This window comes from Opisthorchis viverrini, assembly GCF_000715545.1.
Source record: "Opisthorchis viverrini unplaced genomic scaffold opera_v5_33, whole genome shotgun sequence".
Classification (NCBI taxonomy): Eukaryota; Metazoa; Platyhelminthes; class Trematoda; order Opisthorchiida; family Opisthorchiidae; genus Opisthorchis; species Opisthorchis viverrini.
This window is the reverse complement of record NW_008751689.1, coordinates 1,754,073-1,768,437: the sequence shown is the minus strand read 5'-3', so window position 1 is coordinate 1,768,437 and position 14,365 is coordinate 1,754,073. Positions and strand designations below refer to the sequence as shown.

The following is a 14,365-nucleotide window of genomic DNA, read 5'->3' as shown; positions in this document are numbered from 1 at the left end:
TCTATCACGCAGCTGGTCTTCCAATTGGGCACCATAGTCACATTTGGCTGCCTGTGTCTGCAGCTGTAACACGAAATCACGGACCGACTGAGAATGAGAGCGGGTTAACATATTGAACTTAGCTCTTTCGGCTGCTACGAAGTTAATCGGTTTGAAGTGTTGAAGAACTTTGTTTTTCAATGCAGTGTAAGAAATATCAATTGGAGATTCAGGATATACTAAATTCTTGATCAAAGTATACGCCTCCTTGCCAACGAAATGTAGGAAATACGCAGTGAGTTTCCTATCATCCATATCGGATTTTGTGAGGCACCATATGTCGAACCGTTCCAAATAATCCTCTACGTCACGCGCAGTTGAATTAACATCTAATGTTTCCATTTCGGTTGACATGATGAATTGTTCCAATCGCGACGCCAACATGTGAGAATTAAGTTTCGTACGTATATCGGTATAACCAGACGAACTAGAAATCCAGAATTCAGCGAGGCGTAACAACCAGCACGTATGTATTCGAACTGGCGAATATTTACAGCATATGGAATATTAAAACAGAAGAATAATGAATAGAACAATGAATAAAGTACCAGTCATGTTCATCACAGCATTGGAGCACAGAGAGCCTTTGAAACGTCCCTGGTTTGGGACACAAATGATTGGTAAGTATTAGAAATTGTGTCGAAACACAAATCTTTCATGGATTCCATCTTTGGTTTTGGCAACGGCGTCAATGCACTTTCAAGACATATTCATAATAATTGATCTCCCACGAAAGCTGAGGACCATTGCGAAAGATATGTTAAATTTTAAGCACTTCCCTGTGATAAACGGGCCGCGTGTCAAGTATCTTGTCAAATGCGTGAGAAAAGCAGTACACCGTCATCAAGAACATTATTGTGCACTGGCAATGCGATATTGGAGAGGAAACGCGCTAAGCTACTTTGAAAAGAGCCCAAAGTTAGAGATTCATTCTCTTGAGCGGAAGAGTCAAACAGAACTGAGGAAAGTTAGATGGAATCTATCTGTTAATGTCCTTTTCTCAAGCCTGCACAGGGTTTAGGGAAAACAATTGAAACACCGGGTATGTCATGGATAAGTGATGGTCGCCTTTAAACCCCGAATGAAGTTCCAGAGTAAAAGCTGAAGGTGACAGCAAGCCACGTTTAGGGCAGGGTCTACGGAAGCGAATTCGGCTCATGCCCGAGGAATCTCTAGGCTTGCGTAATGTGAACCACTTCATCACGATAACTGTAATCCCCAGGTTGCTGAGAAGTAAATAGGAACTGTTGTTTTCTGTCCCAAGGTTATTTTAATAATTCAGTGTGTGTTCTCTTTGGTTTAGCGTAATCTGTGGGCTACATTTCTCGACAGTTTCATCACTTTTGAGACAAGGTTGTAGAACCATACTCGCACAAGAACAACATGGTAATTTAAACCTGGGTGTAGTGGGGTTTCGTCGAGCTGCTCCAGTTTCCTTTGAATACCACAGCCTGATGGCGACTGACGAACCCGTTTAAACTGACTGACTCACAGTGGGAACCTTGCAATCACTTGCACAGAGGCCCGCTGATTACACATCTTTAAATCTTTAGTGCCAGAGAGCTAGGGCCAGAACTATCGAGAGCCAACTAGCACTAAATTTCCTGAGTCTTCCATGCAAAGCAAAACTAAAAGCTGCCAGCGGACTTGAAATGACTAATTTTTACCCGTTTCTAACACGACGAAATGTTTCACATATGTAGAAGAGCATCTCCTGTTCTTTTGAGAGATGCCGGTGTTGGACAAACGGTCCAGCAGCCGCTGCGACCTATAATACTACCCCCTTTTGTGACCATCTTTATTTTTCGAGTTTCATTGTAGATAGGTGACATAGTCGCTGAAATGATAATAACTGCCCTTTCGAGCATAAATAGCTGGAGCCTATTTAGCCCAGGGTATTTGATGCTGCCGATATTTTAGGACCGCTGCATCTGTGGTACTGCGGTTCCAATTTTCTGTCCGTTCTTCAAGTTTGGTCCATAGTGTGGTCAAATTTTGACCCCCCTCAGCTTTGAATGGGCCATTTTGCGTCCTTGACCAACCGCATTACGCAATACTACGGGAGTTGAGCATTAAACCTGTTGGAATTTTCGGAAATCAAACGATTACCTTGTATTTCACACGACAATCTATATTGCCTACATTCAAGACACTTAGAGAACGCGGTTAATTTCCTGCTTGCAGAATAAACCCATTATGATCGTAGAAGTGACTGCACATATCGAGATGAACGGAAAATTCTTTACCGCTGTAGCAGCCATCAACCACAAAAGAAGTTAAAGTATGAAGAAGTGGAAATACTGACGCGACTCGCTGATATTTAGAAAAAGCGATAGGCACGCCCAAGCATTTTTTACCGCAATGATCAAGGACGCCTTGCAACATTGGTCACTGGGTCGCGATCTCACATTAACAGTCTAAGGTAAGGTATTTTGCTGTGAGTTTCGCACATAACGGGGATTATGAACCAATTTATTGCGCCCTGGAATATTCATAGCCGTCCATAAAAGGTTCCATGCACCAGATAATTTGTTCTTCCATCCTAAGGTCGTGTAAAAAGATACTCTTGTCGAACCCTTCATCAGGGAACTCAAGGAGGAAGGACAAAGTACATTCCCTACGGGCTCAAAGTCCGCAGAAGATGGCCTGCCGTCCGCGTTCGAGGACACTGCACCTGAACACTGACGGCGGTCTAGGGACACATCCTGGAGCTTTTGTGTGCTCTGTGACCTGCCGACTACTAACAGTGACCGCTGGTGCGCAACGGATCTCGTACCAAATCACGCCGATTGATGTGTTGTTGAACCTTGCACACCGCGCGGTGATGCTCTTCAGGCTGGTCCCAAATATGATTCCGCAGAAGAATAATTTACTTTTGGTTATTAAGCAAACGTGTGCTTGCTACCCATAACGGAACGCTCTGCTGTGCAACGACAATCTTGCATGATTTTCTGCCAATAATAAACGGGACCCACGCAATTTCAAATGATTACTAATTGTGGAGCAGAAACTGTTTATAGAAGTTGCATTTCCGCGTGTTTTTCATCCGCAGGGGCCATATAGGCTTTTGGAACGCTTAGGGAATTATTTCAGCTGTAAAGCTATCCGAGATTCCCATCCATTGCAAGCGAGTCATCTTTTTCCGCAGTTCTCGATTTATCATGCCGCTAATCAGAGTCATATTGGAATAATTCTCACCGAAACTACAGAGCTTTTGAAGTTGTGGGTTTAAAGGGGAGTCAGACTTATCCATTTGCACCCTTCAGTGATATTTTGCCCATGGAATTTTGTTTGAGCGATTTATATCCCAAGGTAACGGACCACACCGACTCGCATTTTTTATCGGTTTACGAAACATAGAACACACAATCGCACTTTATCCCATTTTGGCCTTCTGTGTTCTTTAGGAACGAACTAACATCTGTTGAATATCCTACGCAAGTTCTATTGAGGAAAATCGGTCAATGACTTTTGTTTGCTTTAGACCCTTCAGAATTTACAAATGAGAGGATTTGGTTCAGCGAACTTCATCACAACATATTTTCCGATTGAGCCCAGCTTCCATTAAGTAGAATGCTGTTAGACAACTGTGTGAATTGTACAGTGGCAATGCGAAGTATATCCCTGGAGATGAACCCTTTTCCCAGATATGCATAGCTGGTCTGTGATCAGTGCGGTATCACGAGATGGCTGCAGATAAATTACCAACGCAGGGATATCATAAGTATTAGGAGTATTACGCGCCAAAGGTGAAATACGTCACTATGCGCAAATATAACAGTGGCGAATAAGGGCATCCATTGCCGGCGGCCATGATAAGGAAAGCCCTTTTCACTCACTTCGGCTACTTATCGTAACTGCTGGGCCCGTGTTTGTGAGACGCTGATGGACATCATACTCATACATGTACGCAATGCCGCTACTAATAGTAAACATCAGACCGGTACCTGTGCAGGCCGGTAAAAATAAGACCTCAACTATGCGTAATAGCCTAAACTGAAGGCCTGTTATACACAAAACTGTGCCCGAAGTCACCTAAATTGACCATTTATCTCACCTGCAAGGTTCGTGTCCATGTGTAACGTTGATTATGACGCATTGATTATGCGCTATAATCGAATACAACCCAACCCGTCATACTCATAATGTAAGCGGTATCGATTATCTTTGCTACCGATGATGACAACCAGGCCATCATTTATGCTAACCGATGAAGACGAGGCTTCACCTATGTACACAAACGCAATTTCACAGCGAAAGACGAACGTTACACTCATAACTGTACGCGATATTGCCTACCTAGACTATTTTTTGTGACCATTAGGCCAGCGCCTACATGCGACGCTGAATATTAAGCATCAGATCTGCAGGGCATTCTAATCAAACTGCCAACGACGGTTCATCACACTCATAACTGTAGTCCATGTCACGTGCCGTGGCTATTTATAGTAACTGCCAGGCCCGTACACATGCTCGTAGCTGGCTATAATGCCCCGGCTATATATAATGGACTAACACAACGGTCAACGGTGGTCCTCATCTGTCAAACTACAGTAAAAGCTAATACAACTTCGAATGTATATAAAACTCCCCATAGATTCGTACGCCTTTCCCTCGAATGTAAGTGGCGGGTTCAACGATTGCATGTCCAGGAGTAGTGCTTTGGGGACTGGTGGCCATATCACTTACACCCAGTTTTTCTCCTGAATTGTGGTACTGTCCAACTCATCTTATAAATTCCAAATAAAGTAGTACATCATTCCAGAATTCCTACTATTGTGAGTACTTATATGTTTGATCTCCCTAACCACATCAACTTTCTGAGTGCTTATACCGGTTTGCTCTTGTACTATAATATCATGTATTAGCAAAATCAACGCGTGCTTGACGGCTAGTCTACTAAATACAACTCTAGCCTATCCTTCCTCATTTAATCACTTGTTGTCACCTAAAAATTGTGTTAAATTTGAGTTCTTCCAACGTATCAACGCACTTTGTCTTATGGTCTTGTTTGACTGTTGTCCGCCCCACCTGGCTTGCGGCCTGCATCAAAAGCGATCGCCAACCAGACAAGAAAAATACCCGGTATCTTGCATCGGCTTCGTTCTACCTCCGCGGATTCCCTTGGCCAGCTCAAATTTACGCTGCCCGCAGAGCTAAACACCCCAGCTCAGTCACCTCAAACATGACGTCCGTTACGGGGCTGCCCAGAAACCGAAGTATGTCAGTGCAGTGATGGGGCGGCACTGCCATATCCCGTTTGACTAACCTCCGAACTTAGCCACGAATTGGGACTTTGAGGTCAATGCATGAGCGATCAGACAAAAGCATGGTCATCCGGGGACATAAAAAATTCTACAAGACGTATGTTTTCAATAAAGCTTCTAATTATCAGTCTCTATCTGCTCCGAAGTTGAAGAGTTTTATTGCGACTGTCTTAGGGGGTACGCTGGAGCTTAGCCTTCATGGATCGATCCAGATCGACATTAAAACAAGCTCTTTTGGCTGATCGCTCGATAGACCAAAGGCAGCGATCAAGTGATGGACCGACAACTAAGGGAATTAGTTTAACTGATACGCACGCACTCATCTGGTGGACGCATCTGAAGATTTTCTTCACACACTGGGAAGGCTTGCTGCCGCAGTAATGCATGCAATATGGACTTGATTTCGCGGACACCAGCAATCAGCAGGGCTAGTTGGCTGGCCAAAGAGACCAGAGAGAACAGCGTCCTCTGATGAAGAACGCCGCCGTGGTTGGAAACATTTGTCTTTAAACACCTCAGGCCGTCTGCCCTGTGCATTGGCTGACTTTTGCAGCAACATCACCCTGCGTTTGTACAACCCGATGATTCGTGCACCTAGTAGACTTACGTGCTTCCAGAGGCTTCAGTTTGTCAAGCAGCCGTTCATGCTTTGTGTGCGAACTTTTACTGTTGACGGCTCTTGCTTTGGGGTAAGAGATAGGATATATATCTCCTTCTGGTAGAATAAATTCGGCAAGCCACCGTTGATGGATTGAAAACTGACCTTAGCGCTCTATGGTTGATTAATCAACTTACCGCAGAGGAACGAGTGGCGTCCGAATACCGATAATAGGTGTACACAGGGTAGTCACATAAATTAGTAAAACGGTGCTCATGCAAGTTTCAGCCGAGGTCTTCGCCGTCTGAGGACATTTCGGGGTTTGTGACTGTTACTAACCGCGTTGAAATGATCTGCCTAACGGCATATCAGATTTAGCGTGCACGTCCAAATGTGCCTGGGAATATGATTGACAGCGTCGTCAGCCAGAAAACCACACGTAGAACGTGGCTGTTTCCCTCCAGTGAGCAGTAAACAGGAGACAAACCCGAGGTGGCTTCTCCGCAGGATCTGTGAATTTTGGCGAAATCAACGCGACTATCATTCAGTGCACGAATTATTACTCAGCTGCGTTATCAGAGCGGGCCATGCAGTGAAATGTCCACCGGCTGTTGTCAGAAATCTCCTGCATAAGTAAGAGCAACGCAACAAAACGCACGTGCTTCCGGATGGCTTGTCGCGCGTAAAAATAGCACAGCGTTACATCATGCCCGAACACAGCTTTGGGAGCCTGTGTATGTGGAGTCTGCCTGTCCATGACAAACGTTTTGTCGACAAACGTGATCTACAAAATCACAACGCCAGCAGCACAGAATGGAGCCGTATTGAAGCCGTCAAAATCAGAAAACGATAAAGGCATCCAAGCCGAAAGCTTAAGCGCCACAACTGTGTAGACATGATTATTTTGCTTAAAGTCTCAGACGATCAAATGCTTTGCTGGGTGGCACCATTCCTCGATTAATTAAACACGACCATCTCATCACGTTTCTAGGGTCCTATTTGGATGCACCAATCTACAAAATTGTCAATTTTCTGGAATATGACTCAGCATTCTTTTGAGAACACCCTCGGCCAAAATCTCCAAAATCATACAGCCAACTGCCAGATAACCCCAAGCTGAGGAATGAAAGTCAAGATTAGGAGTTTATCATAGACAGCTGTCCCACTTTTGGTGTTATTGCGCGTCGGATACGACAGACTACAAGCCCTTTCTCCTCATTGATCGGTTCATTTTTCCTAATTGGAAGTTTTGTAATAACCACTTGTTGTAACAGAGTGGTCAGGTCAGTTTAACGCCCCCAAGGCCACTTGGGTGGAGATCCGATCAGTTGGGGCCAGTGGTCATTTTGCAGCGACGTTGACAAAAGTCCTCAAACGGGGCGTTTAGACTCAACATGTCGTCGCACCCACCAGATACCGCGCAGGCCAACTACCATACCTCCTGATTTTGTTCGTCACTAACGAAAGACTTTACGTCGATTCGGTTTTAATTAACGCCCCACAGAGACATAGTTAACACTGTGTGGTTATCTTTAATTTCGTTTGCTACTGGGTCATAAATCCCGGATCAAAATCGTGGATTAGAAACTTTTGCCGTGCAGACCTCCCTGGAATGCCCTTCTTTTTTATTGATTTCCATTGGGACCAGCTTCGGCGGGTGAATTATCATGGAAAATCTGTGCTGAAAGCTGAACGAGGTTGACACCATGTTCTTCCCGAAAGATCAATACGCAGCCTGACGGACCGTAAGCTACCTAAAATGATTTGGCATCTTCTGGAAAAGAGGTCTGAACCATTTTTAAAAAAGTTGACTACAGGATACATACAGGGCGAGCTGGCGTGCTGTAAAATGGAACACATGAAAATAAGCTACTATGTTAGGTTGAACCCGGGAAAAACAAAAATGTGCTTTTTAGGTACATGAGCCATCGCTGCAGAAGAGGGATACAGGCCCGTATCCCGCCCCAGCGATCTCGTGACGCCCAATCTTGTCAAGGCCTAGCTACAAACGGTCTCTAAACAACTTGCTCTTCGTAGAACGAGACATTCATAAAAGCTTGCGCAAGTCAAACCAATTCTGCGCGTGGTGGATTGACGGAGCTTATCCAAAGATCTTGGAGGAAACTTGTCTACACTGACGAAGCACTTCTACCGCATGTTTCGTCAGCTACTTCACGAAAGCAACCTCCTACTGCTAAGAAAAAGGCGACTTTCACAGAAGCCTACAACACTGGTGACCGACTATCACCCGGCAGCTACAGGCCTCCGGTCTCACCAGCGTACCGTGCAAGGTGATGGAACGCATCCAGAAGCGCGCCATTTTAAATAATTTCAGGACCGAAAACTTGATATTATCAACGCAAACGTTGCCAGAACATTGCTAAATCTACTTTTATCCGGCGGCAGTCTCCATTGGAGTTTTTCAAGGCTCCGCTTTAGGATTACTGCTGTTTCTGATCTACGCCAACGACCTTCCAGGCGTTCTTTCAAGTCATGTCTACTTGCTCCGCTTTAGGATTACTGCTGTTTCTGATCTACGCCAACGACCTTCCAGGCGTTCTTTCAAGTCTATGTCTACTTTTTCGGACGACTTGAAATCCTGGATTTCCAACACGAGTGGCATCCAAATGAATATCCGCAGCACAAAGCAGTGCCTGCTGGACTAGCAACTTTCTACGAAGGGCAGAAGTTGTATCCACATGTCATCTCGTGGACACTCAGAAGACTCATTTAAAGTGTACGGTGAAAATGGGCCAAACTTCACGAGGATAGATGCCGAAAATGAAGGGGCTCTCTTCCAACATGTCATTCTTATTGAAAAATGATAAATCGAATCACAAAGATTCGCCGTTCTACGGATAATTCGGCAAACTTTCGCCGTATTACTAGCATGGACTTCTGACTACTCTATGGGGCCTTCGTCAGACCGCTTCCTGAATATGCCAACGCAATAGGGATGTAACCCTTATTGAGCGTCCCCGGAAAGCTGCTACAAAATGGTTTCCGGCCCAAAATCCTTGAGCTATGAAACGCGTCTCGCGGTGCTTGACCTCTTTCTCTTAGTAGGATGCTCTATGGGGCCTACGTCAGACCCCTCCTGGAGTACGCCAACCAAGTTGTCTACTCAGGACGTACGAAAGACGTCACCCTCATTGAGCGTGTCCAGCGGGCCGCCACGAGAATGGTTGCAGGCCTCAAATCCGTGGACTACGAGACGCGTCTCGCGATGCTTGATCTCTTTCCCCTGGAGTACCGTCGCCTCCGAGTGGACCTAATTCTTACTTACGCCCAGTTTGAACAAAGCTTGGCAAACAGGTTTTTTACCGTTGACCCAGCAAACACCCGGCGGGGACATAGTAAGAAAATTTTCAAGCTCAGGGCACACACATCCGTTAGACAAAACTTTTTTTCATTTCGGGTAGTAGCTGCGTGGAATGACCTTCCTCCGACGGTTGTACACGCTCCTTCTCGAACCCAATTTAAAACACTATTAGACATTTATTTATGCGAATCCTCGCGCTGGCAAGCATACTGCCCCGCGCTGAGAACATAAAGAGCAGTGCTACACCTTTTTTTCACTTTTGCCTTTCAGGTGAACGACAGCCACTGACCGACAGGAACAAAACCGACCCGGGCAACTTGGGCAAAAGCCTCGATTCTGTGTATCAATCCGTGAATCCGTGAATACTTTTCAAGTGAGAGGGCACACTTGTTTTCTTCAACATATTTTTCTACTTCCGGACAGTTGTTGTGTGGAATAACCTTCCTCCGACAGTTATCCATGCTCTATCTAGCACCCAGTTGCAAGAACTCTTGGACACTTTCTATGCGAGTCCTCGCGTTGGCAAGCTCACTTCCCCGCTCTGAGAACTTAACCAGCAGTGTGCCCTTCAGGTGAACGGCCGTCAGTGAACGAGAAGAACAAAACATATCCCGGAAGTTTTGGCGAAAACCTCGATCATGTGCATCAATCCGTGAACATGGATTTACCTCTCTCCCGCGTGAGCAGGCATCCGTAAATCCTACACTCGAGTGTTCGAGGGTATTCTATCACACCTGACGAACCCAGCGAGTCGCTGAACTGCCGACCAATAGCGCGTGAGTTTCCGGTTTGGCCCGCTGCTGCGTATGATGCGATGTCGCATTCTTCGTCTGAGAACCTGTTAGGCCCACCGGAGAATGGCCAATCAATGTACTGTTGTGCTGGAGACGGTGACAGGTTTGTGTGTGAAGTTAGGCCTACTTTATCATTGTGTCCTCCGTCCCCATCATCTTAAGTCCCTTGTTACATGAAATGATTCTTTCGTCTGTGTATACTCGTGACTTTTGTCCCCTTCGTCGATTATCCATTAGTTCAAGATTTCTGGAGTCCTATCGAGTTCGTTGATCAACTGAGCTGGGGATAACTCTGTGGTTAATGCGCGAACTTCCTGGACAGACGATCATTGTTTCGAACCTTACTCTGACATCTCGATCGTTTCTCTCCAGGGTTGGGCGTCGTGCCATCACCTCAGCCCTCTTGCTTTTTTCAGATGGTATAACAGCTAGGTACCAAAAGGGTGTTACAGCTGAGGGAACCATATAGTTCTCCATATACCATCCCACACAGCTATACAGATACATGAGGCGGTGTGGGAAGACAGGTAATCGTCAGTTTACTTTCTGCGAATGAGGGCGGTCTACTTCATGATGATGACGCCAAATCTAACCTTACCAGTCTTTGACGTACGGTATATAGTATCTTCGCAAGCTGACCCAACTATTTAGATAAGATGGCCCGGTTTTGCAAGTCGTTGCTTTTGTCCAGGAGGATATTAGAAACGCTCATCCAGGACTGGATGCAACCTCCTCCAGGCTTCGACTGCATCCACTGACTGGCTGATTGGTTTCTGACCGGCTGCACTACCCCTTGAGTTACTTTTTTAGACTGACTGTCGAAATCGGATGCCAGTCTGCCGATTACGAGCTTCGAGCTCAGTGAGCTACAAACGTGTGTGAAGTCATCAAAGCTTTCGTAAGATCTTGGGGCGAATAATCAGGCGGAGTGTGCTTAATACAGCTTGGTATATGATAGAATACCTTATAAACGTCTCTTACTGTAAAAGTCCGTAGGGTTTAGGTGTCTAGGAAGCTTCTTTCCTGTAATGTTGACTTCCTTAAAGGCTATATTACAGGCAGCCGGGCGCGTGACACTTATTCTAGTTAGTGCTAATGTTTAGGAGAGCTCTCAAAGGTTCTGTGCTTTTACATGCATCCAGTCCTGGAGGTGGATTCCTACTAGTATCCTGGACAAAGTAATCGACTTGCAAAACCGGATCGTCGCATCTGAGTAGTTGGGATAGGTTTCCCTGGTACAGTATCCTAGACGTCGTAGACTGAGGCGTTTTGGTATCATCATAATTAGACTGCCCTAATTCATAGAAATTCATGTAGTGAACACAATCACCACCCTTCATACTCCTTTTTATGTATCCGGATGGCTGCTTGGGACGGGTAATTGACAGTTTCGTCAATCGGCCTTCGTAATCCGTTACCTACGTTTATTATTCGTGCTCTCGTGCACTTCACATAGTCATCAGGTGACTGAGTAGCCTCGAGGCGATCGCGGAACTTCAATCCCGCTCACCTCAGAGATGAAGCTCTTTGTGGATCCACACAGAATCATTGAATAATGGAGGGTGACATTTCACTCATTTGGAAGGGTTGGAACGGCCAGTCATCTTGTATGTAGGGTTGCGAGAGAATAACCAATTCCTGTTCGATGCGAGTTTTCTTAATCTGTATTAACCAGCACGCGAGAATCATCTCCAAACAGCTACCGTTTAACTGGAAGGAAGTTCAGGGGCTGAGATTCTGTCGCGCTGTTCAAGCTTATTTAGGTACGATCAAGGAAAAAGAGTTAGTTTCGACCCGCAGACGGCCATCCTTATCCCCATTATGATCGACGACACTGGTGTTTCGTTGTCGCACAGTCATACTTTGCTTAAAGTGGATGAGAAAGGGACTTGACATTAGCCGAGTTTATTGCACACATTCAGACAATCTGGATGAAAAGTGACATTAATTAGCAACCATACCTTTTAGCATCTCGAACTATACACGGTTGGGATCATGTGATTCATATCATAGCCGGCGAGTCGCTCGGACAGCACCAGGACGTTTCCTTATCGCTTTCATACCCATCTACCAAGCCAAACATCTGTCACCTCTGTTTCCTCCACTCTAGATTGGGTACTGAAGATAGTATTCTTTCCGGCAAACAATAATTCAGCATGCACACTAAATGCCATAATCAAAGCTGCTTTAAGTGCTGAGCCCATGCTTCGATTGAAGTCTTTGTTGCACAACCAAACACTCGCTTTCTAATTGTCATGTTATGGCTTCGCCTACACCGGTCTACACGAGTTACGCTTCTGAGCCGAAGGTTATCGAACACCTGAAGACGTCAGTTCCTTTGCTTGAACGGGCCACGTCTCGCATCCACAAAACAAAGTAGCTCCTACTATAGCCTGGTAATCAGGTAGAACAACCTGTGGACGTTCGATACTTTCTCACAGCTCCCTTTTCTTCGGCCTTTCTGGTCCACCAATCTCAATCTGCATGGACATTCAGTTTCAATTGGCGTCCGGTTGAGTCGTGCTTGCGGTCAGGAGAAATCTGTCACCGACCCCTCAGCAAACCCATGTTTTCAATAGAACTCCAATGTTTCGACGAGGTAGCGTGGGTTGCACCGCAAACAGAAGTTCCAGCTCTGAGTGGCGCTTTGGATATTCGTTCCCAGTGACCGTAAGTATCTGATATTAGACCATCCGGCAAGCTTTCGAGGGGCCGCTTGTGAAAGGTTCGTTTGCATTCTGTGTCCACAGCTTATCAATGGCTGATTGGGGTGTGCGCGTTTGACATGGATAGTAAAAACATAATGAAAGACAGCAGCGGGCAAGTGTATGGTCGGAGTCCACCCTGATATTCACAAGAAGCGGCACGCAGTGACCGACCCTCATCACCAGCAACTGATGGCGATGTGGTCTATTTGGATTCTCAATTGGTTCGTTAGTGAGCAACGTGTTGCCAAGTGATTTTCGCTGTCTCGGAAATTAGTACTGCAAAGAAACAGTTTGTGATCGACACACGTCTGGAGCAAGCGCTCTACGTTCTCCCTAATTCGCGTATGCAACTCAAGATAACCACCCCATCGGGCCTCAGCAGCGTCTAGTCTACACACTTCAGCGTTCGTGTCACCAGCAACCAACGACGTCTGAGCCCGTTGTAAAAGAGCACCTAGCGCGTCACAGAAACTGCCATCGGTAGATTTAGAGCTGCAGTCACGTGGGGCGTAAGCAGGCACAGTAAGCAGCGTTCAAAGACCTCACTTTCTCTAGATTCTTTATTGACGTTTCCGAGGGAACAACGCGGAGGCTACTATCAACGGGTATCCAATCAAGCCGAGGCGCTTCTTCCCACTCATTCAATACAGTGCCCACCCCGACATATCCAGCTGCGGTGGCCTCCGCATCACCAGAGGTGCGCAGCCGGAACCTGGAAGAGGACGAGGGGGGATTCAGTTCGATTAGTGTACTTGCATTCTATACCCTTCCCTCTGACAGATAGAATACGGCTATGCAAAGGAAATCCGGCATACGAGCAGCGGACGCTAGCTGTCCTGCTAGCTTCTGTGTGCGAACATTAAAGGCAGTCACGTAGACCGGCCTTCGGGATTTGGAAACAGACTTCGAGATGCTTTTGGTTGTGGATAAAAACGAACGCACAGAAGCTGAAGATGAGCGTGATGCGTGGCCAACAAAGCAGTCAGTCCTAGTGGTGGCAGAGTATTCGCACTTGGTGGGGTAGGGTAGAAGAGGCAGTACGTGAAAGTGTAAGAAGGGAGGCATCGGCAGTAACATGTTTTCGCTTAACTGCCCTACTGTATGCAACAAGTGAGGATACCCGGCTGGTGACAACGAAAGCGTTCAGCTGTAACACCCTTTCGGTGCCTAGCTGCCATGCCAGACGAAAGAAGCACGAGGGCTGGGATACTGTCAGGTTGCCCAAGTCTAGACAGAGGAAGTCGAGAGGCAGAGGTCGGGTTCTAACCACGGGCCTTCCGGTCATTAAATTCGCGCTCTAACCACTTGAGATGGTGACAACATGCGACGCCTGATGTGACATGGAGCTGTCATCATCATCATCATCATCGTCAAAGACAAAAACATCAGTGTTGGCACTGATGCTTCATTGCCGTAAGAAAAAAAGCGTTCAACTGTAGCACCCTTCCGGTGCCTAGCTGCCATGCCACACGAAGGAAGCACGAGGGCTGGGATACTGCCAGGTTGCCCAAGCCTAGACAGGGGAAGTCGAGAAGCGGAGGTGGGATTCGAACCACGGAGCTTCCGGCCAGTAAACTGGCGCTTCAACCATTTAGGCCATCTCGCCCATCTCGCTTAATTGCCGTACAACCGTAAGG

General features: G+C 46.3%; 1 protein-coding gene across 1 annotated transcript in view; it reads left to right on the top strand.

The window, feature by feature from the left end:
• Nucleotides 1–9,975: 9,975 nt before the first annotated feature.
• Nucleotides 9,976–14,365, top strand: part of T265_02637 (hypothetical protein) — a gene marked incomplete at both ends in the record, with an annotated part of 54,582 nt that continues 50,192 nt past the window's right edge. The window contains one exon of the mRNA XM_009166935.1: nucleotides 9,976–10,123. Within this exon, the coding sequence (XP_009165199.1) occupies nucleotides 10,041–10,123 (83 nt within the window). The remainder of the gene's footprint in view (nucleotides 10,124–14,365) is intronic.